The 25311-nt window shown below is 34.7% G+C and overlaps 1 protein-coding gene across 1 annotated transcript in view; it reads right to left on the reverse strand.

Annotated features, from left to right (window-relative positions):
• LOC149074186 (LETM1 domain-containing protein 1) overlaps positions 1-25311 on the reverse strand; it is a 69361-nt gene that overhangs the window by 35960 nt on the left and 8090 nt on the right. The window contains exons 3-4 of the mRNA XM_089246724.1: positions 12365-12531; positions 8260-8372 (exon numbers count right to left, since the gene is read on the reverse strand). Of these exons, the coding sequence (XP_089102850.1) occupies positions 8260-8372; positions 12365-12531 (280 nt within the window). The remainder of the gene's footprint in view (positions 1-8259; positions 8373-12364; positions 12532-25311) is intronic.

The raw sequence follows: 25311 nt of genomic DNA on the forward strand, positions 1-25311 counted from the left end.
AAACATAGAAGAGCACAAAGAACACTTATGTCTTGTGCTTGACAGATTTCATAAATATGGACTGGCTGTTAATGTAGCCAAATGCAAATTTTGCCAGTTAGAAACCGTTCTTTGGATACATTGGCATACACAAAGGGGTGGGGTTTGAGGTTCTAACTCCCCCTTCAAACCGAAATTACAGTGTTATTTTGCAGAAAAAAACATAACCCCCCCCCCCCCTACAGAAGAAAAAAAAGGTGAACCCATACTCCAGAAAATTCTGCATATGCCTATGCTAGGATACTAACTACCATCTGAAGGTACCAAGCCCCTAGATGAGAAAGTATCTGAAATCCTCAACTACAAGTCAAAGAATTGTGAAGTTCCTGGGACTCGTCAATTTCTATCAACATTTCATGCCTAAAGTGGCTGTATTCTAGCATCTCTACACGAACTGTTGAAGGGCAATGGAAATAAGAAGGATGAAGTGCCAATACCTTGGTCTGAATCACTAGAAGCTTTCCAACAATGCAAACACACTCTTGACGATGTGTGTCAACTTGCACATCTGAATCCTAACAATAGCACTCATGGTCGATGTGTCCGACTTCACCATAAGCTCTGCATCAAACCGTGAGGTCAGCTCTGCATCAAATTACTTCAGGAGGTTTACAACCATTAGCCTTTTTCTCAAAGAAACTTACCAACTCAGCGTAATTTCTACCCACCATAGAAATTATCGGCAATATATAAATCCATCAAGCATTTTTGACACATGATCATTCACCACAGCATATATACACAGACCATAAACTATTGGTATTCGATTTTTCAAAAAACAAGACTCGGGATCATCTTGACAACAGAGGCAGCTTGATTACATTGGGCAGTTCAGTCAGGCCTGTCATTTGTGGGGAGGGGGGGCTGTTGCCCCTGGCTTTTGAAAATACACTAAAAATGATATATATATATATATATATATATATATATATATATATATATATATATATATATATATATATATAAAGTTATAAGTACATTGAGTACATGTTCTTTGCTGCCCCCCCCCCCGGAAAAAGTTGAAATGACGGCCCTGAGTTCAGCACCAATATCGGACACATCAAAGGAAGTAGAATCATACCAGCTGACTGCGCATTGAGAATATCTGCAATCCAGTGTCCATCTAGCATCAGTTACAACCAGATGGATGCAGATAAACTGGAGCATCAACTAGAGAACAATGATTTGACTCAAACACTTTCATCATCACCTACATCTTTGATACTGAAAAGACTGCCTCTGCTTGAAATGCCTAGTTGATTTGAGTTGCTTTGTGTTATTTTTTAAATTTCACTTCATTCTTTTTATTATCTAGAACGTAAATACTTGTGTATAAGCCGACCCACAAAAATCAGCTTATTATACGAAAATTCCTATATTTTCATGCAATACAAGTTACAATAAAAAATGATTTACAATTTATAATTTATTTCTTCTTTTGATTCTCCCTACGTCTAAAGCCAATATGGTGGGGCATCGTTGTTTTCCCCTTCAACTGTGCTGTCATCAGCATTGTCACTTTCAAAAAGGATGTCGTCTATGGCTTCATCCATCCATCACGTTTCTGATACTGTACAACACTTTGTGATCACACTAGGACAATGCCAGGTTTTTAAGGCACCACTTTTTCTTGTTTCTTCATCTTCTGAACTCATCCCTTTGGTCAACAAATTCCTTAAATGATCTTTGAAAAGCTTGTTGATGCTCACATCTAAAGGCTGTAAAGTTGACGTTAGTCCCCAGGTATCAAAGTCAATGATGTTTTGACTTTTTTGCTCTGGCTTTCACGTCATTGGTTCTCTGGGGTTTGAATAATTACAAAAAATCACTTGTAACAAATTGTTATTTCCAATGTTGTTGTTTACCGGTACCATTTTGTATCACACTGGGCTGGTCTTGACTGTGATGTTTCATGTTAAAATGGCTTTAACTGCATAAAATTGTAAAACTGTTGCCATCAAGTAGGTCTTGGCCAACCTCGCTATAGTGAACCCGGGATATAGTGAACTCTTTCATTGGTCCCAACTAAACACCTATTCAACTGATGTTAATTTAAACACTTATAGTGGAGTGCTGAGAAAATGAAAGTCTGCTTATAGTGAACTGAAATGTTCCTTCTGCAGTTTCTTTTTCCAGTTTTTCAAAGGTAAGCTTACACATATTAGGGTCCCGAAAAACAGCATTCCTTGACTTCCGTGTCAAATCCCACTCTTTTACACTCCCTGCCGTTTCTAGGAATCCACTGGTCCACTACAAGACCCCATTATTTTCAACCACCCCTTGAAAAATAGTGGAAAAAGCCTGGAGGCATCTGATGTCCCTTCATTTCTATCTCCTGCCATTGTCTTCATATCTATATGACCGCTTCAGACTAAACAGACATTTTGCCATCTCAGCAGTGTCTTTTAAAAAATTAGTAAAAATGGCAAATTTTATAAAGAGGAAAGCATTTTCAATTGATAAAATAAAAATAATCAAACGTATTGAAGATGGATCGATCTGCAATGTGAAAGGAATTTTCCTTATCGAACTCTAGTTTCCAACATTTGGAAAAGTCGCAGCGTGACCATCGCTGCTCACAAAAAAAATCTGGATGGAGCAAAAAAGATGCTACATTGGGCTGAAAAAGGGAATGTAGAAGAAGCTCTTTTAAATGGTTCACCATTCAGCAGAACTTTATCTTTTTATCACAGGAGTCATGCTACAAAACAAAGCAAATGAGTTTACTGAACATTTTGAAGAAAAGGCTTTTGTATGCTCTAACGGCTGGCTGGAGAGATTAAAAAAACGAAACAAAATTTCATACGCTAAGGTTGTGGGTGAAGCAGCAATTGTTAATGCATCAGATGTGAAAACTGGAAGTCTCAAGTGTGGCTGGATGCAATCTGCGATTATGAGGAGAAAGACATTTTTAATGCTGATGAAGCTGGGTTATTTTACAAAATGACTCCGAATCAAACTTTAAAATTTAAAGGAGAAACATGCAGTGGTGGGAAGCTGTCAAATGTTAGAGTAACTGTCATCGTGTGTGCAAACATGGATAGATTGGAAAAATGCAAACTAACTGTAATAAGCAACTCTCAAAAGTCTAGATGTTTTAAAAACGTTAAAAAGCTACCTGTGAATTAAAAAGCTAATCGAAAAGCTTGGTTGACTGCTGATGTGTTTGAAGAAGAGTTTCGTCAATGAGGACAGTGACTTGGTGAAAACAAAGTGCAAGATTGTACTCCTGATAGACAATTGCACTGCCCATCGCCACTTAAAAAATCTTAAGTGCCTCAAGCTTGTCTTTTTGCCTCCCAATACCACTTCTGTGCTGCAACTGATGGATCAGGGTGTTATTTTCGTAGCCTCAAATCTTACTACCGGAAACAGTTAGCATGCGTATTTTGGAAATGTGTAAACAGAGAGACTAACATCTCTTTTGGAAGCAATCATTTTGCTTGAGAAGTCTTGGAGACAAGTAACAGATGCAACAATTTGCAACTACTTTTAACACGCGGGTCTTTCCAAGAATGTACTGGAGCAAGGAAGAGACAGTATTGCGAACGACGAAGATGAAAACCTACCGATTGCTGTGTGGATGGAAAAGCATGGTGTAAATCCTTTCCCAGAGATGAAATTGAACACTTCGAATCTTGTGATAATGAGGTGTGCACTGCAGATATTCCTACCGATGATGACATTGTATCTGAAGTAAAGCAAAAGAACGATACTGACAAAGAAGGTTCCTCATCCTCAGAGGAAGAAAGTGAAATAGCGGCACCTTCAATCCCTGATGTGAAAGTGTCTGCAGATATTCTGAATACTTTTTTCTACGGAAAATGTGGACAAAAAACTTTGGTCTCTTTCCTAATCGTTGATAAGAAAATTGATGAACTTTACTTAAAATCGAAATGTATTCAATAAAAAATAACAAATTTTTTCCATAGGATGTAAAAATAAAAGTGAGTGCTACAGTACTATTTCAAAATTATTCCTTCCTAATATTTAATTGTCTATTTAAATAATTAATAACTTATTAGTAAACTGTGTGTTATCGCAGTGAGTGTTTCAAACAAAACCACCATCAAATTTAAGAAATATCAATGTTTCAACAAATTTGGATGTAATGAACCATGGGTTATAGTGAACTTTTTTTATTGGGTCTGCAGATGGTTAACTATAACAGGATTCGACTTTCAATAAGTGAAATGCAGAATCGGCCTTGAAAAGTCATTTGCAAAAAAATTCATATTTTTAAATGCAATATTTATTGGATTTAAAAATGGATGGAAATTCACCACGTTTTAGAAATAAATCCCTAATATTTTTCAAAACTCACTTTTTATATTTCGTACAAAAAATTTGAATCCACTCAAAAATCTCCCAAAGGTCTCCCAAAATCCCATTCTCAAAGGTTGGCAATTAAAGATGGAAAATTACTATGTTTTGGTAACTTATCGCTGTGTTGGAGAGTTTGCATTGGCTGACTATTTCGTTAAGTTTCAAGGTCTTTACATATATGGAATGAAATCCACTTATTGGTTATATTTTATTAGTATTATTTTATATTATGTATTTAAAAGATAAATGCTCTTCATTGCTTACAGCCTCAGATACTTATCATCCCTTCTGACAAAATAATAAAATAATTATTCAACCTTTTGTGGACAAAGAAGTGAAAAAAACTCAACAAGTTGCAAAACATGATTATTACATATATTTCTATGCTTTTCCTCACACAAGGATATTGGCCACGGGATATCAAATATGACAGAGTCACTGTGGACCTGGGCATGCTAGTCGATTGCTACATTTGTAGCGCGACTCTGGAATATTTCTTCATATTTTCATCAGTCAAGGTCGTACAAGGGGTGACCCGACGATGAATTCAAATTGCATTTTCTACAGAAATGTTTCTTGATACAACCCCATGCCTGAAAAATATCATTACTGAAAGTACTTACTTAAAAAAATTGAAAACAATTGAATTTAGCTGATATTTTTTAAATTATTTCTGAAATTATGTTATGGGTGGCACATATTTAGACCATCATTTGAAGGACTACAATTTTCACAACTTTTGCAATTAAATTGTTTTATAAAATGCACAAAATATTTTGAACTTTTTTCCTTCCCATCTTCATCACTACATATTTTAAGTTGTATTGACGCATAAAAATCTTTAAAAAGGAAGTACATACAGCTGGCCAGAACTCAAAATGATGTAACTCACCATTTGGACCTTCTCTCGTATCTATATAACTAATTTAATTTTAAGATTTCATGGAATGGCATTACTTTAGAATAGATCACTTGAGAAAATATTTTTTTATTTTGCATGTTAGTGCATGAAATTTTCTACTAAATGTGACTCATAGGATTTAGCCACTAAATAAAAAAATTAAATTTTATGACTTTTAAGACCTCTTTTTTTTACTAAACAGATTCTAGGACGGTGGGTGACAACAACTGAAACATTGTTTGCAACTAGAAGTTTCCTCTAAGATTAATGTCAAGGAATTGGCTATTGGGTAACAATAAGAGTGTATTAACTAGTTAAATTTGTTGCTGATACCACTAAAGTTTGAAAATAGTTTATAATGTAAACTGAATGTAATTATGAACCAGCCAGTTACTTGAAATGATGTTAAATGAAAACAATATAAAATCAAAGCAGGGTATAATTTTACTGAGAATAAGTATTTTCAGGAGGTGAGTTGTGCCAGAGGTGCGTGTGTTTATCTAATAATTTGTATGTATATCTGGTGTTGTATGTGAAGTTAGTGGTGCCAAATAAACGGTATGAATCCAACCTAGTCTGCAAAACAAAACGGGGTGACAGATGAGCCCAAATCTATCACGAAACACCCTACCAACCCTGTCCTATCTAAAACCATTTTCGAGTTATGGTGAATAATTGATTATGAAAAAAATGTGTCAAGTCTAAAAAAAAACCTGCATTTGTGAAGTTTCTAAGAGATCTACATGCAAATTAAACACAAAATCCTATAAGATGACATCATTTTCATTGAAATATCTGGATTCATGGGCGAGCTACAAAAGCTGAAAGATCGAATAGCTGCCAAAATATTTCATCTCCAATTACACAAATACCTTTCTGGGTACAAACAGTCAAATTTACCAAAAACCTGTTCATTGTATCAGCTTTTGAAAGAGCCTACAATAAACCATATCAGTGTTCTGGTTCAAGAGAAATTTAGCCCTTTGTTTGCAATACATCACTGAAATCTGCATTAGTCCAAGTAATTTTACTACGTTTTGGCAACAATTCAATTTTTCACTTCACCAATCTCTCAGTGATTGAAGCACAAGCCATTAAATATAGATATCCTGTACATGTCAATGATGCTGTAATAGCGCCTTATATGGATTTTTTTGCAAAATAAAATTGTCTCTAAAATCTGTAACAGCCAATTCCGAATTTTCATTGAAAATCTTTTGACAAACACTGCTTTCAGTGATATATTACGAACAAAAGGCTAAATTTCTCCTGAATCAGAACACTGATATGGTTTATTGTAGGCTCTTTCAAAAGTTGGTACAATGCACAAGTTTTTGGTAAATATGACTGATTGTAGCTAGAAGAGTGTTTGCGTAATTGGAGATGTTAAATTTTGGCAACAATTTGATTTTGAACTTTGCCAATCTTCCAGTACTTGTAGCTCAGCAATAAATACAGATATTTTGATGAAAATGCTGTCATCTCTCTCTTATAGGATTTTTCCATTCTTTCCAAATATGTGCTTAGTTGCCATGTAGGTCTATTAGAAACTTCACAAATGTAGGTTTTTTTAGACTTGATACATATTTTTTCCATAATCGATTATCCACCATAACTCGAAAACGGTTTGAGATAGGATAGGGCTGGTTGGGTGTTTCATGATCCACTTGGACTCGTCTGTCACCCCCTTTTGTTTGGCAGAATAGGTCGGATTCACCCAGTATATTTCAAATTGTGAATGAAGTATAATATTCAAATATTTGTACTACTATGAAAGCTGCTTTTTGAGGTGAGACTTTTTAATGCAGAGATTGGCTTGCATTTGTGCCTTAAAATGTTGGAATCTAAAGATAACCAACTTTCAATGACTAATGACCATGCAGATTTAGGGATCAAATTTAGGGCCCCCAGAGTTTCTGAATTACAACAAGCAGTTTCTGAAACAGAACCAATATTTTTAGTTCCTGCATCATTGTAGTACCATTCCTAAACTTCTGACTGATTTTATTTGGGTTGATTGTGTCCGTTGATCAAGGACCTGTAAGGTCATCTGAAGTATTTCAGACCTGCTGGGGGCTCAGCTCCTTGCCTTGAGATTGAGTGCTTGTTTCTTATGCTATAAAATACAGTGGGACAGTAACCCTGGCTCAAACACCACTGAAGGTCATGCTGTGGTAAGCAAGTGACAGAATAAAGTTGCAATCCCATATAAATAAAATGACTAGAGTGACAAAAAGTATGTTATAAATTAAAGCAAGCACATCATATAAAAACAAAAAATTATGCAGAATGCAAAAACTATAATTTACAGTAAAAACCAATGGATCTCAGATAAATTTAAAAATGTGAGATGCATTGCAATGATCATATAAAATATGAAGTGGAATGAGACTTCGGCCAAAAATGGTCATAAAATAACTAGAAATCTGAGTGATAGTGAAATGACTTTGACAAAAGGGGCACTCTTGTTGACACTCTAAATAAAAGGTATGAATGTGTGAGGTGATCATATCTTATGCATAACTGGGCAATCATGACTGCCTCCTTGCAGTTGGTTCTGTGGATTTGATTACTCTTAATTTATTATTATTTGACTATTCCATTGGTCCTGCTAGTGATGATATATCACTTCTCATTAGATTGAGAAGCAATGACTGGCAGAACAACTGATTTAATGAAAAAACGACATAGGTGTAGTGTTTTCCATTATGATGCAAAATGTGTCTAAGTCTGTTTCAACTGTCTATCTGCAAACTATTCTCTAAATATTTGTGGCTAAGAATAACTGCCAATCACTTTCTATTGAATGAATTCCATCTAATCAACATTTTAACTCATATTTTTTCAACATTTCTACTGTAATTATTACATTACTCTTAATGTCATATAACAGCACTAATTTCAATGTGGTCACTAGATAAGCAGCATCAACTTTATCTTCCTGTTTTGTTACACCAAAAGACATCCAGAAAGAAAATTAAAATTGATCTTACATTGAAATATTTTTCTAATTCTTCTCTTTTCAAGTCTCTCACAGATTTCCCAGCCTTTAAAGATGATGAAATCCTTAAATAATCTTTTATATCTTTATACAGATCTTTTGTACCTAAAATGAAAAAAGATTATGCATGATACAAAATATAATAAATTCAGATTTGATGAACAAAATTATCATACTTGAAATGCAATTTTTCTTTCTTTTCTAGCAGAAACACATTTTAAAACGAATTTGTCAAAACCAATTCCCAAACATCCCTTCAGGTATAAACAGATTTTAAGCATTAAGATATTGGAAGTTCATATAGACTCTCTAATAAAAAATTACATTTGTAGATGTTCTACCACAACATTGAATTATGGAGCCTAAGCTTTGAGAAAGAATAATGAAATAAATAATTAGTGAAAGTCTGTGGTTTTGGCAAAGAAAAAATAGAGTTGAAGCTATGTTCAGAATAATGTAGATACATTCAGAACAAGCATCACTTCAAGTGATAATTGTTAACTGCTTTTATATTACTTTTTGGTCTGTAGTGTTTAACTTCCTGAATAGTGTTGTCAGCCCTTTCTTACTCACAGTCAGTGCCATCTTAATGCATGGGCCCACCTGGGTATGGCCCGGGGGCCTAGAGAGAGGAGGGTCCTCACAAAAATTAGATCCAGTTCAAATTTTCGAGAGTAAGCATTTAAATTTGTCTGGTGGGCCTCAGAAAAATCACTTGCCTGGGGGGGTCTATGATGTTTTTAAGATGGCCCTGCTCACAGTGGGCCTTTTCTGTGTATGCCTGCAATCTAGTAGTGTAAGATATTTGCTTACGATAAGAGAGTAACATAATGAAAGAGGAGAGTAATAATTGGATGAAAGTATAACATTTTAGCTATACATCCATATCTTAGATTTGTTTAATTGTATATTTTTACTTTTTTGTATTATTTGATGCAATTTTAGTCTTATTATTTTTCTAGCTACTTTGTGTTGTTGGGCAATTAGATAGTTGTGGCCTTGGAGTTTTCTTTTATTACACACAGTATATACTAAAATATTTTATTTAAATTTTTAAAATCAATCAAGAACCTTAAAATTAATTTATCATTCAAAAAGTAATCAATTTTTAAAGATCAACTAAAAATAGAGGAAATTTGATTTTTTATTGAAATACTTTCTAAATTTGCGCCTAAATTAGAAACAGAAAAAAACACCTTTCCCAATTTTGCTCCCTTCCCTGACAAAAACTTGGTTCTACCACTGACTTTACCCCATGTTACATAAAATCAAGTCAACACTATAAATACACGTATTGTTATTCACATTATTTGATAAAATATTAATGAATGTGAATAATGAAATTTTCCCAATGGCCAACACATTCTCATGCTGAGTAATTGCCAAAATGTTCTTCAACTAAAGGTGTGTAGCCTTGGGTTGATTTGTGAATCAAAGTGTCACAGTTCATAACAGCATTAACAGCATTAGACTCGGCTCTACATCATATGTCATTACTTTTTACAGGTAAAGGAATCTTGAGACTTGGCTACATATTTTGCACAAAATATTTTTTGATGGGATTTTTTTTTTGTATTATATGTTCCATAATCCTCTTTTTTGTGTTGCGTACTTTTTTGTACATCACTTAATTTTTCAAAATTAAATTTTGCACATTATTACACCATATAAACTCAAATACCCCTTGGACACTTTCCGACATCCCACAAAAAGTTCAATCATATACTAAAGGTTAGAAAGACGTATAACCATCATAGAAGACCTCCACACTTGAGTATAAACCAAAGAACTTCATTGCAGTGAAGTGAAAACAAAATCCTGGACTGAAACTTTGTACAAAATTTTTAGGACCTTATTGTGTCGTCAAAGTAAAATCGAATGACACTTACCATGCTGAAAAATGTGGTAATGCACATGGTATAAATCACACAACCACCTGTGCTAAATATATGAACCCTAGGAGCACAGATGTGAACACTTGATTCTTGAATTTATCTATATTTTTTTTTCATTTTTCATTTTGATGCAATTGATTTTTTTATTCATAATTTCATTGATTTCAAATTTCCATGAATGATAGATTATGTTGTTCTTTGAATGACAGATGGTTAGACAGAATCATCGCATGTTGTATTGCATTGTATTTGTATTATCACATTGAAGCGTATTAATATGATTGTGTATATTATGTGATTATCATTTTTCTCTAGACGTGTTATTCTGAAAGTTACGCAATATTTTCTTTTTGTGCGTGTGAGTGTTTATGTGTGTATATATATATATATTTTTGTGTTTTTCATTTTCCGATAATTTTCTCCCCACAATGTATTTTTTCCCGCTTATTTCTTTGTAGTTTTATGTGTTATTAATTTTTATTCATGAGTCAGTATTTTTTTCTGTTTGTTTGGGAATGATTACTGATTATCATTTCTGAAATGCCTGTTATCAAAATTATTATTGCCATTTAGCTGTATTATGCTGAATTTTTTTTTATTTTTTGGTGTCTATTTTTTTTTTCTTTGCAAGTTTTTTGTCTATTTGCACGTATTCAAAATATGCAATAGTGCATGCTACAGATCAGAATGGCTGATGTATGAAGAAAGACATCCTATCACTCTTGGCTGGATATGAGCACTCTCTGGTAATGTGAACGAAGCTATGGGTTGCTGCATGGATAGCGAAAGCTTGAGACAGGTAGACTTTGACGTAGACAAAGGAGAGACCAGATGCGGTTTCTGTTTTATGTCATTTTACTTTGTGTGAAATGAATATTATATTGTGTGCGTCTCAGCTGTATTTATATATTTATTCAAGAGTGTTCAATTAAATGTGCTTGTATCATAGATGAGTGATCTTTCCCCACACAATATACACAATGAGTACACTCTCACTTCTCCCGTCTTTCGACAGAGAATGGATTGCGTACATGGCGAAAGCTATCCGGCATGGAGAGCTTGAGAGGCTTTTTATAAATTATACTGATTACTCAATTTTGTGTTTTTTACTCCATGGGTTTGATGAAAACAGGCCCACCAAAGATCTTGGCATAGAGGATGGCTTCAAGATGCGAGAACTCTGCGACTAACTCCCAATTTTTATTTCCTCCAGCAGAAATGGTTACTTCTTCAACTCATCTTTTTTTTCCAAAGTTTTTTTCAAGTGTTATTGCATTTCCTTTTTTTTTTCTTAAATTTCTGACAAGAGAATTGAGCATTCATGTGAGCATTATGGAAATTACATTGTCTGTGTGTTGCATCATTTTTCTTGTATATTAATATTCAGATAGTAGAGCCGTAGCCATAAATTTATTTCACTTTTAACAAAGTGATAAAACAATAGACTTATGCATGGTATTCTATGTATATCAGCCATTTTCTAACATTTTGGGGGGGATCAGACTCCCTCAATCATTAGATGATGATCTTGAATTATTGTTTTGTTTGATTAATAGTTTTTTTAAGTCGAAAAACAACAAAAACTACTTTTATGTGTCAAAATGACCAACTCTTGGCTTTTTGTCAAATTTCATGATTTTTGATAGCAGGGTGAACTAAAGTAAATGATATGAATTAATTAAAATTAATCCAATTTTATGGCTGAACTGGTTTGAATAACAAAAAGTTAATTTTATGTATCTGAATGGGGGGAGGGAAATAGTGAGAAAGAGAGACCAGGGCTATCTCCATTTAGCGGGTGACTCTACTTACGGATCATATTTTGCACTTTTAAGTATGAACCCTTAATGAGGTTTGACTGCATTGAGATAAATTAATTTACTTTGAAAAATGCTGGTTTTTTTTTTTGTCTTTTTCACTTCTTGCCATGTTTCATTTAAGTCTGCGGTCAAGGTTGGACTAGAGAAGTGGTTCTCAACTGGTGCTCAAGGAAAATAAAAGAAATCAGTAAATTTGATAAATAAATTTAAAAAAAAGGAAGGGGAAAAAAAAACCTTTTTTTACAGGGTTCCGCCACAGAAATTATATGCTAGAAATGCTCCAGGAGTAAAAAAGTTTAGAATCATTGGCCTAAAGAATAATCTTTCTCTGAATATAATATACCTACAACGAAACATAATTAAAAATTACTTGTACACATACCAACTGAGAAGACCCTGTATATCTTGAAAGCACTTGGAAATTTAGTTTCTAGAATGTGCTCATATCCTTTAATGAGGGATATGCACTTTTTAATGAGATACTTGTGTAACCCAGTGATAGGTTTCACATATTTGCTTCCAGGAGTTTTAGACTGAATGCAATAATTCCTAAAATAAAAATATCATTGATTAAACATTTTGAGCTTTATAAATATCTATGAGGGCAAAACACTTCAAAATCATATGACGACCAAATAAGGGGAGGGGGGTGACAAGTTTTGTAGCAAATACAAACACATTGCATAATTTGCATAAACAATGACAGTTCCAAGCTTTATAGCAAGGGTGGTCAACCTTTACGAGAGAGCAGGCCATTTGATTGGTTTGAAAACATTTCGCAGGCCACTTCGATGAAACACCGCCACCAGTGTCATTTGTAAGTGTGCCACTGATAGCTTAAGTGCTCTGGAACTATACCGCAGGTCACTTTTAAGCAGGGTTGTTTGGTTTAAACCTTGGTTTTAACCAAGTGGTTTTTTTAAAAAATCAAATAAAAGTGGCCTAAATATCATTTTTTTTCCTTGAAAAATATCATATTGGTTCATTATTAGCCAAAATTTTTCATTCTTACCACATTTTATATTTTCTTGGGGTACATTCAGATGGTATATCTTTAGATGATATAAGTGTTTTTTTCCCAAAAAGTCTCATAAAAGTGTCCTGAATATAGTCAAACCTCGTTAATGAATCACTCTTGGGAGAGCAAAAATATGACTTAGTAAGCAGAGTGACTCATTAAACAGAGTAAGCCATAGCTGTGCCAATTCCTACCCGAGGACAATTGGGACTTCCAAAAAGTGACCCGGTAAGCGGAGTGACGTGTTAACCGGATGACGCACTAATGAGGTTTGACTGTATATATATTTTTTTTTTTCATATGAAGTACCTTAGTTATTTAAAGTTATATACAGAAGTCAAAATCATCAGTCTCATTCTTACCACATTTTCTAACCTTTGACTAAATACTGATGCTCTATCTTTAGCAAATTCATTAATAAGGATTGCATCACACATCCAATGACGGTGTACTTGGCCAGCAGTATAATCTATTTTGTGCAACCACATCATTTCTGCACTTCAACAGCATCAGTGTGTGGAAAAGAACAACTTTTATCAAGATGCACATTGTAATACCAGCAAAGCAGCTGCTGTCTGCTGCATAAGCGGAGATAGACTCTGAAGTCTGGGGGGGGGGGCAAGGTCATTATTGCTGGGGGGGGGGCACGATGATGATGATGTCAATTCCTACATAACATATGCATTAGATCTGCCCACTCCGTTTTTGACGTTGGGGAGGGGGGGCATTGCCCCGCCAAGCCACCCCCGTATCTCCACCCATGGTCTGCTGCTATTTGACAATGACGCTACTATTTTGACAATAAAAGGGTGACATGACACCTGGCCGGCAGCCAGTTCAGCTAACCTTAACCCTTACAACTTCTGGCTGTGGGAGGTACCTCAAAACGTTATGAACAGTGATCGGATTGCAAACTTTAGTGAATTGCAAGCTCCAGCGCATCCCCTATACACGTTAGAAGTTCCTCAGGAATATTAACGTGGGGCGCGTTTGGTTTATAAAGGTGAATTGCAAGTGCATCCACATCATGACCATGGCATAAGGCTCCTTTCTACGTATGCTTTTGCGCGCGCGATAGCTGTAAACAACTTCAGAACCGCCTTCAAGAGTGTGTGTGTAAAGGCAAAAAAGTATGCGGTTAGGAGTGCATGCAGGAACTGGTCATTCCACTGTTCAATCGCGAACTCAAAATCTTACATCTAAATGCCAACCCTACAGGCAAAAACAGGGCAAATCCCTCGTCTCCTGCATCACGCCGTCTTTCTTCATTAATCGTTCTAAAAAAAGAGAGATGTATAATATAAATATTTTTTTTCAGCGATAATATTAATTGCAATTTTTTTTTTTGTCTTTTTAATGATTTTTCTTTCTTTTTAAAATGAACTGTTTTTTTAAAGAAATGATAAATTAGTTGCAAGTGCCATAATTACATTTATTAGGTTATTGCAATAATTTTTAAACTTTGATTTGGTTCCTTTATCTACTAACATTGTTATATCAGATTTATAGATATGTTAAATTACTATTATTATTTTGATAACTCCACAAGCTTTCATTTACCCTCAGGGTGTGGGAAAAATTTAAAATAGTTAAACTCTCTCTCTCTAGGGGCTCTTAACTCATAAGTTCTATTTTTTCTTTTTAAAGAAAATAATTACTGTTTTTAATAGAAAATAAATATTTTAAAAAAGACCAGTTTCAAAATTTTAAATTAACGATAGAAGTATGTACATAAATGCAAAATAATGCGAGAATTGATGAAAGAAATTATTCAAAAATTGTGAAAAAAGAAATAATTTCAGAATACAAATACAACGCCACAACAGGCAAAATGCCCAACGAGGTGGCTGATAAAAAGATGCCCATAACAATTATGAATGTCATATATTTCGAAAATACAGCAACCCAATTAAAAATGCAATTAACACAAATTATAAACAATATACACATGATAAAATATTATACAACGCCCATAAAGAATACTTATGGTTGTCTTATTCTAAGAATGGATAGCTTCTCGATTTACCCCAACATGTTTATCATATTTCTTTTTAAACATGTCAATTGTGTTACAATTTAATACCCCCGGGTGTAAGCTATTCCATTTATTAACAACCCTATTAGAGAAAAATTCCCTGCGACACCATAACCTTGCATTGTTCCTCACCAATCGATACTGGTGTCCCCTTGTAAAAGCAGTCGATTGGCGGTGAACTAAAAGTTCATGGTCCATCCTATCCATCCCATTAAAAATTTTGAACACTTCGATCATATCTCCTCAACACCTGCGTTCATCCAATGTAACCGTATTCAAAAAATGAAGTCTCTCTTCATCACTCAAGCCCCATGTGCCAATAAGGACACACGTAGCTCTTCTCTGCACCCCTTCAACCAAGTCTATGTCCCTCTGTAGGTATGGTCTCCAAAACCTTACAGCATACTCCAGTCCAGGATGAACTAAGCATCGAAAAATCGGAAGAATGACTTTAGGAGAATGCGAAGAGACCTTTTTGAAAATGAGACCAAGCATTCTATTCGCTTTTTTGACCACCGCTGAACAATGTTCAGAAAACCTAAGTCGCTCGTCCATGAGAATTCCCAAATCGGTAACCCTAGTTGCATCCGGGATAGTGACACCATTCAACTCGTAAGAGAACCGTGGATTGTTCGAACCAAAATGAGCGACCATGCACTTATCAACGCTAAACGTCATGCTCCATTCATTTGCCCATGCTGCAATCCTGTTTAAGTTGGTCTGGAGCAACTCCCTATCGCTTTCATTGCCAATTACCCCCATTAGCTTCACATCATCTGCGAATTCGCTAGTTATCCCATCGATACCCTGATCGAGTTTATCGATAAAAAGTGAAAAAAGTATTAAGGACACTTCCCTGAGGAACTCCACTTGTGACGTCTGTCCAACCAGAGAATTCCACATTCACCATAACTCGTTGCGACCTATCTCTTAACCACGATTCTATCCAATTCAGCAAGTTGCCCCCAATTCCAATCTCGTGTAAACGCTTCAAGAGTTTGCCATGCTGGACCCGATCGAATGCCTACTGCAAATCAAGGTAAACAACGTCTACATTTTTGCTCTTACCCGAAGCCTTAGTCACGTGATCATAGAAGCAAAGGAGGTTAGTTACACATGACTTCCCCTTCCTGAACCCATGCTGATTATTCGACTAGCTCCCTCGTCCGCTTTTATACTCTCTGAATGCTCTTTTTTTTTCAAGATAAAGGTTCCGCACGCTATCCGTGAACCATAGAGGGTGCGATGTACAAACACGTTTTTTTCGAACAAAGGGTATGACGTCATGCAAAACAGAGGACAGCTTCGAACTAAATTCTTCCCATTGACTTACCACCCCTACTGATTCCAACTGGTTAGTTCTCCGAAAACAAGGAACCAGTTTTTTGTTATCAACCTTACCCGAGGAAAAGTTACAGTGAAATCTGATGATACGATGATCACTGGAAGAAAACTCTTCCCCCACCGAAACATGTTCAACTAGATCCTCAGAACTAGTAAGAACTAAATCCAAAATAGCAGTACTCCTAGTGGCTTCTGATACATGCTGATACAAAAAATGTTCGAGCATCAACTTAAAAAAGTCTCTTTCATACTGATTTCCAGATGAAAGGTTATCCCAATCAATACCTGGGTAATTGAAATCGCCTAGTATGAGAACCCTCTTACGCTTACACATGTAGGAAATTTCATCATGCAATTTGGCGATGTAGTTTGGATCCTTATTCAGTGGATTGTAACAAACCCCAACAATAAGTTTATGACGTCTTATGTTCTCAAGTTCAACCCATATGGTTTCAATATCACTTCTCTGCACGTTACACTCTCTAGCCTTCAAACAGGATTTCACGTATATCTACACTCCACCCCCTTTCCTATCAGCTCTATTTCTCAAAAAAGTATCGTATCCTGAGATGTGTAAGAAAGATTCATCCCCATCGTTTACCCAAGATTCTGTAATGGCTAGGCCTATAAGATCCAAGCCCTCCACAACTATCATAGTTTCTAAAAAATCTTTCTTATTACCCAAGCTCCTGGCATTTATTAACACACAATTTAATTTGCCCGGTGATTTAGTGTCAATCGAGAAGCCATCCAAGTCAGAGGTTGGTAATTCCCCATCAGTACTGTTGTGATTACCATTAACTAACCCACATTCCCGTGGTCTGGGAGTAAAAAACCTGACCTAAGACTATCGTAAACCTCCCAGACCCCCCTCTTATTTAGATGGATCCCATCCAAACGAAGCCACCTATCGGTAAATGTGGGAAGCTCCAAGAACGTGACCCCAAGTGAGGAGCAAATGTCCTTCAGGCCTATATTGAATTGGTGGATCCTATTCCTATACCCCCTACTACCTCTTGGCAGCACTGGAATCACTGCCACATTTGAACCCCCCTCCCTAGCGGATAATAGTAAATCCCGGTACTCTGACAGAGACTCACTAATATTCGCTCCTACCTGATTCGTTCCCACCCACAGAATCACCCGTAAGGGCAACTTTCGACGATGAAAAACGTCTCGAACGTTGCCAATCTTCCCCCCCCCCCCAGGAAGACAACAGCGCTCGAAACCCCGAAAATCCCTACACACTCTGTTCCCAAGTTCCCTAACCATAGAATCGCCGATGATTAAACCCCTATCATTATCTCCCTCTACCTCATCCACGACCACCCATTCGCCCTCTAAACTGTCATTGTTCGTGGAGATTGCTTCTTCATCAACACGTGGGGCGACGACCAAAGGCTCCGTTATAACCGGGCCCTCTAGCACCCTAACTTTTTCCCATAAAGCTTCGACCTCAAGTTCCAGCCTTTTCCTATCCAAGCACCCTTTACAGTTGAAACTATCAGCTACTATACCCCTAGACCAGGGAAACCTCCCGTCGCAAGCTCTACACAACACTAGTCGAGGTCGAGGCATACTAACACTATTGCTAAAGCTAGATAATAATAATAATAATTAAAAATAGGAAAATGAAAAACGTTAACAGGAAATTAAAATAATGTAAAATACATTACTATGCGAAATATACGTAAGAGATTGTACAAAAAAATTACTTAAAATAGAATGCTCAACACAAAATCACGAAGAATAGAATAAATATGTATGTAAAGAATGGAACACACTCTAAAAAAATATTAAGCTACAAAGTACAATTTTTACTTATTAGAATTAGCTAACTATCTCAAATCACACTAACACTAGAACTATAGGCCCAAGTGGAAGGAAAAACAAAGTTATTGAGAGAACCTGGGAATAGACGAAAGTCTTTCAATAATTTGAGGCCCACTTTTGGATTTGCTACTCGTTCCATTTCCGTTTACTCACCAGTTAAGATGCCTACCACTGGCTACAGAAATTATCAAAAAAAAAAATCAATAAGCCCTACAAAATAAAGCCCTACAAAATAACACCATAATTTCAAAAAAAGTGCAGTGAAACCTCAATATAACGATACTCAGTGGACCAAGAAAAAAATATTGTTGTAGAGGGATTATCATTATATCAGGAGGCAGCAGTTTGACATTAGAATATAGACATTTCCAAAAAAGAATTGAAGATATATCATTGTAGAAGGATTTGTCGTTATATTGAGAATCGTTGTAGCAAGGTTTCAATGTAATAATTTTGTAATGCTTTTTATCTATTTTTCTGGCTGGTAGTATTAAAAAAACATTGGCTACACACCGAGTCAATAATTGATGGAAGAAAAAAAAAGTCTGATTTTTTCTTGTGTTCCGGTAAAATTATAATATTAAGCATATAAACAATTAAATTCAGAAAATGTAGTTAAGAGCAAATTACATCAATTAAAGTCAAATGAACAAATGAAAGTTGAATCGAAACAATAAAAATTTAAAATTAACAATTGCCGAAATTTTATTCCTCAATTTCTAATCAATTGCATAAAAAATTACCATAAATTTGTAACAGTGATTTCAATTAATAATTATTGAAATTATTTTTAAAAACGAATAATCCACATAGTAATATATAATAAACTTTTGAAATCTATATTTTTTCCGCACAAACATCAGCCGATTTTGATCTGCCAACAGGGGAAAAACTTTGGCAAGGAACATGGAGTGTTGTGCTTCCCTGAAAGTCCACACGCCACGCAAAAGCGTATGAATTTTGCCGCACGCTTCCCTTTACACACACAATTCTGAACGGGGCCTTCTCTCATGCAGGAGAGAGAGTGCGCACAAGAATGTGTCTCTTTAACAACGCGCTCTTGAACGCCTTGTTCCTAACCGCCCTCCAATCATTTGCGCAAGAATGTCCCGCTCCGGGCGTGCGGGAAAGATTGTATGTGTAAAGGGGCCTACTCTTGATCTGCTGTCGAACAAGCATTTTTGTGCTTTCACTTCATAGCCAGAACACGGTGGACAACATATTTAACATTTCTTTAGTAAGTTGTTGTTATTTGTTCAATTACTTCATTTTTGTGATGTTTCCATGAACTATGAAATTGTGCAATGCTAATTAAGTTATCCTTTTGTCCTGACTGGCTATCTTGCCCATTCTGTGAGCAAATTTCCCACGTGTTGGATGATGTCATTAATATTTTACACTTTTAAGTATTTTTTCTCCTTTACCAAATCGAATTGCATTTTTTCAGGAATATTCATGTAAATTTTCAAGTCATTCTGACAATGGATTTTTTTTTACAGTGTTTGAAATCAGTAGCCTACTTTAGTTATAATCACCAAGCATATTGCAAATCATTGCTAATTAATCTGCATTATTTATGTTTTATTAAATATATTGATTCACCTAATTTTTAATATAGTTTTTGCAAAATAGCTTTCTAATTAAGCATACTGAAAATAACTGGAGAAAACATCTTTATATTATATGATTAATAATGACATTAAAAGAATTTCCAAACACAAAAGTAAATCATTGAGTTACGCAAAAAAATAATTAAACTGCAAAAGTTGGTTTTTGTTAAAATGTAAGAAATATTTATTGATTAATTAATATGGAAATAGTGTTAATTACATTAATAAACATTTTATTTCAATTATTTATTAGAAGTTTTAATGATTTGATTGTATCATTTAATGAAAGTATTTGATTTATTGTTTTTAATGTTAATGCTTTTTTTTCCAAAAAAACTGGTTTAAACCAAAAAAACCGGTTTTTACCAACCCTGCTTTTAAGTGATCTGTACATGTGCTGTGGGTCTCTTAAGTGATGTGACAACACAGTTGTACTGCAGGTCAACTGTGTTGATCGTGAATAAGCCACAGATACCTTAAGTGATCTGGAACTGTGCCTTGGGTCACTCAAGTGATTTGTGAATATGTAATGTGTCCCTTAAGTTATCTGGAAATGTGCCACAATCAACTTAAGTGATCTGGCAGCACATTTGTATACTGTGGATAACTTAATAATCTGTAAATAAGCCACGGGGCCCATTGAGTAATTTGGAACTGCACTACAAGTGCAAATCATTGAAAATCATTAAGATCATCATTGATGATGATCTTAAATGTGCCACTTAGTTTGTTTTCACAAAATTAGGCTTGAGGTTGTGGGACATGCCAGATGACTCCTCAGGGCCACTTGGGCCATAGGTTGCATATGTAGGGCTGCTTATATGAAGTCAGGTGGGCATAAAGACAGAAATTTCCACTCATCACGTCTTAGGCAGAGACACCTTAATACATGACCCAGAGGCATGTTCACTAATATATATCTAGATCCATATTTCACGAGTCAAAGTTCATTTTTACCCCTCCAAATTTTGGGCTGTGAAATTTATTTCTTTTTAATTTTTGAAAATAATAGTTTATAATACGTCAGTGTCTCAAATTCTATTATATAGGGATTTCAACTACATTTCTAACTTACAAAAGCTTTGTTGATCTTTTTTTTTTTTTTAGTGATACATCCTTTTAACAGAAATCTGGGGACAATATTTCATCAAATAAAACATGAAAAACTCAGATTGCAAATACAGGACTTTGTCCTTGAAAAGTCACCAATTGTCGGACAAATTACAAATTATTTCTGTAAAAATTATTAATGTATACAAGCTATGTTAAAAAAAGGAAAAACTGTTGTATTTTTGCATAACTAAACAACGTGATTTTCATAATATGGTATGATAAAAATCACCACCTTATTTTGTTTACTCAGTTAATGGTTACTTAGGGGCCGTTCAAGTATTACGTAAGCAAATGTTTAGCCATTTTCGACCCCTTGTCAGCAAAATTTCGTCATCAGCTCTGCCCCTCTGAATCCAACTCATATTTTCATAAAGGGTGGTTGATGACGTAAGCATTATCTAAACTCCCCCTTGTCATCAAAAGTCAGCAAATCGGAACCCCCCCCCCCCTATCGATGAACGGCCCCTTATGAAAAAATTTCAGTAAAATATCATTTTAATTTTTTTGGTGATAAATTAAAAAACAATCCCATAAATGATGTGCAAAACAAAAGTTTAAAAAACAAAGCATTTTTAGTGCATTTTCCAAAAACAAAGGGGGTATCTATTTACTTACATGTAGAAGTATACCTTCTACCTGTAAGTAAATAAAGCTGAGTTGGTTGTATTGAAAACTTGATATATAAGATAAATATCACTTAAAATATAAGCCGATAATTATGTTTCTACACATTGAAAGTGTCCGAAATATGAATTTTGAAACCATAAAAATACATTATGCATAATTTAAAATTTTTCCCCAATGACAAAAAGACCCTCTTCTCACTAAAATACCATGAAAATGAGAGAGAGGGGTGAAATTACACTTCACAATTACTTTTTGGATAACACTGAAAAGGGCCTCATGGAAACGTCACCTTGTTCCATTATTTTTATATTATATATATTCATTATTTTTATTTTTATATGCTGCCAGTATTATGTATAATAGTTTATTTCCTTTATAATGGTTTGTCACTTTTTAATCCTCCCAGTAATTGAAGAAAACTCGGGCAGTGCTGGGTGTTTAGCTAGTATATATATAATACCTTAAGATTTTTGAAAATCTTCATAACCAAACTTTTAAAACCCCTCATCATGACCAAGAGAATATTCTGAGAATATTTTTAAACTAAAATGTGTCATTGGGGGTGATTATGCCAAAAATTGTTTTGTTTTAAATATTTCAGGTAATGAAAACTGATTTAAATTTTATAATATAAACAAAATTAGTAAAACAATTTTCATTACTTAAAAGAAAAATGAATATTCTCGATTATTCTCCAATTTCTACATCCAGGAGAATACTCTCATTCTCTGAGAATATTCTCACCTTACATCTCTATAATAATGATAAATTAATTACATTTACATTTATGAAAGAGGGAGAAGCTGTTTTTTTCCCCCTTCAAACAAGTAACTATACAAAAAGTATCCCAATTTTCAAAGGATACAGAACTCAATTATCTTCAAAACAGGTATTCAGACTAATTATTCACAATAGCTTGAAATTGAATAGAATAAAGAAAAAGCAATGATAAAAACAAATGATGAGAAAAACCTTGGATCTTTGGCATGTTTGTACATAACAAATTAGCTAACCTGGTACTTCAGATAAAGGGTTAAACAAAGCTGAGAGTGAATCAGAATTTATTCACCATTTGACAACTGTAGAAGGTATGCCATAAGAGGGAACTACCCAAATACCCAGAAAAATCGGACTTTATGGAGAGACGAATGTTATAGGAACTCTGCAGAAAACATTGATGCTGTTATGTGGAGGAAAGGAACATGCACTGGAATGAGTTTGATATAAGTTTCATTCTAAAATTGCTGCAAAAGCTTTCAGAACCTCATACATACAGCATAAAGGAATTGTAAACAGAAAGAGGAGGAAAATTAAAGTTTGCAGCCCACAATATTGAACTTTTAAAGCAAGAAAATGAAAACATTTATGAATTCAATAACTTGCAAAGTGATTAAAAAAAAAGGTGAGTATGCTCATTGAGTTTATTGAAGAAAATGACACAGTTCTCTATCTTCTTTAGAATGAAGGTGATCATAAGAATGGCTCTCTTTGTCAATCAACTTTGGTTTTATTTTTTGCTTTAAACTTAATTCTAAAAATTTATCTAATTTTTAAATATTTCTTATTTTTTAATCTTTAGAGGTTTCAAAATTCTTCATACAAAAACTTTTGAAACTTCTCATCATGACAGAGAATATTTTTGAACTAAAACTTGTCATTATGAGGTGTTTATGCAAAAAAAAATTGTTCTAAATGTTTCAGGCAATGAAAACTCAATTATATTTCATAATACAAACAAAATTAGTAAAAAAATTCATTATTTAAAAGAAAAAAAGAATATTCTTGATTATTCTTTAATTTTTACATCCAGGAGAATATTCTCAGAATATTCTTGTTCTCAGAGAATATTCTCACATCACATCTCTAGATCAGATAAAATATCATGAAGCGAGAAATTGCTCCCAAATCAGAATGGGCTACTTTGTTCTGCAACAAGCCCTTGGCAGACTGGAAATGTTCTGCAGTAAAAACTACCATAATAGTGATCTCTACACTTTTCTTAAAATTCTTCAAAATTATTCTGCAGCAGCACTGATTGTTCTGTGACGTACGTCCTAGATTTTGGCATATTCTGCTTTGGGGGAAGATTACTTTGACCAAAAGTGGTCATAAAATAATATTGATGATGTAAACAAGTAAAAACATGAGCAATGGTCAATAGACTCTGACAATGTGGGCACTCGGTTTAACTCTATCATAACCCTCTAAAATTTTCCTTATTTGCACTATAACTGTCACAGTGGAAATCACTAAATGTTCTGCAAATGTCATATCTCTATTTAGGATGAATACTTTCTTCCTATTTCATGCAGATAATAATGTTTTTCTCTTCAACTTAAATAATAATATAAAAAACCAAGGAAAAAAGAAATAGGCCTACACTAGCTTTTCATACTATTTTAAAATCTCTCTTTTTCTGTTATTAAAACATAAACAATAGCTGACTTCACTCACTGGCAGTTGATAGAAAATATGTTCTTAGGCAGATCAGTTGCAAATGTGTTTGGACTGAGCATTGCCAAAATAAGAGGGGATTGGATTTTCATCTTTATGGTGGAAGGATTGGTCTGGTTACGGTGCGCCAAACCAATGACCAGCTAAAAATATAAAATGGCTAGAACACAAATGGGAGGTTTTAAGGAGGTGAGATATCTCATAATTGCTGAAATACAAAGCATCAAATTAGGCAAGAGATCTTATCAATGCTGCTATAAGGGTTAACAAAAAGAACACATAAGGTGACTGGTTCCTATGTGCAAATGGGCAAGTATTACTTCTTCTTTGCGGTTGGTCCTACAACTCTAATTCCAATGGCCTATTGTGAGCTTGATTTCACAAAACTTGTTATTTGTTTGATTATTCCAATTGTTCTGCTAGCAGCAGGGGCGGCTCAAGCCTACCTGCCACCTGGGTGCAAAGCCTCGTGTGCAGCCTATAAGACACTGGCTGAGAGCTGACAGGGCTTTAGCTCAGGAGACACTGGTATATACTTGACTTTTCTATTACAAAGCCCAAACACCCTTTTAAACCATATATAATGTCTGTGACCATACCTCCTGCTTTTAAAGAAACTGTCTTGCATTTTGGTCCAGGATCATTACTATTCTAAATTACGCCAAATAACTTGATCCACATTATAGCTCTTACTGATTAAGATTAGCCATCATTATTTGTCCTGTACAGAGAAAGTACAGTGGAATCTGGAATCTCGATAACTCGACTATAAGGATATCTCGACATCTATAATTTCCTTGGTTGGTACAATACTAATTTCAATGTAGGGGAAACTCTCTAAGTCAACACATGTTTGGCTTAACTCTGCTTAAGTCGACTATGATTTTTGTCCCTTTACCACGACTGGTTTTTACAATTGTCCACGTGTTACCAGTTATAAGAATTTTTCTACATTGTTCATGGGTATTTCGACAATATTTTGTTTCTTTGTTCTCTATAATGGGCCCCCCTTTATGCGTTGAGGGCGGACATGCTTGTGAAGAATGAATGTTCGAAACCTCTTGACCAGCTTATAATTTTAGTGGCATTTATAGGAAAGGTCTTTCATTCTTTTCATGGTCAAAAAAGTGTGGATATTGTCAACATCCAATAGGGATAAAAATCTCATCTATTGGGAGTTTTGATATTGTCTGTTGCGGAGAATGTTTTTGGCGGAACTCAGTTTTAGAAAGTTGTATTCTTGGAATGAGTTTTTGGAAAAGAAGTAAAAGAACTAAAGCCTGTGGTTAGACGCT

The sequence above is a fragment of the Pholcus phalangioides genome, unplaced genomic scaffold, assembly GCF_987345545.1.
Source record: "Pholcus phalangioides strain wild (caught in Gottingen) unplaced genomic scaffold, Ppha-v1.0 ptg000017l_1, whole genome shotgun sequence".
NCBI classification, from domain to species: Eukaryota; Metazoa; Arthropoda; class Arachnida; order Araneae; family Pholcidae; genus Pholcus; species Pholcus phalangioides.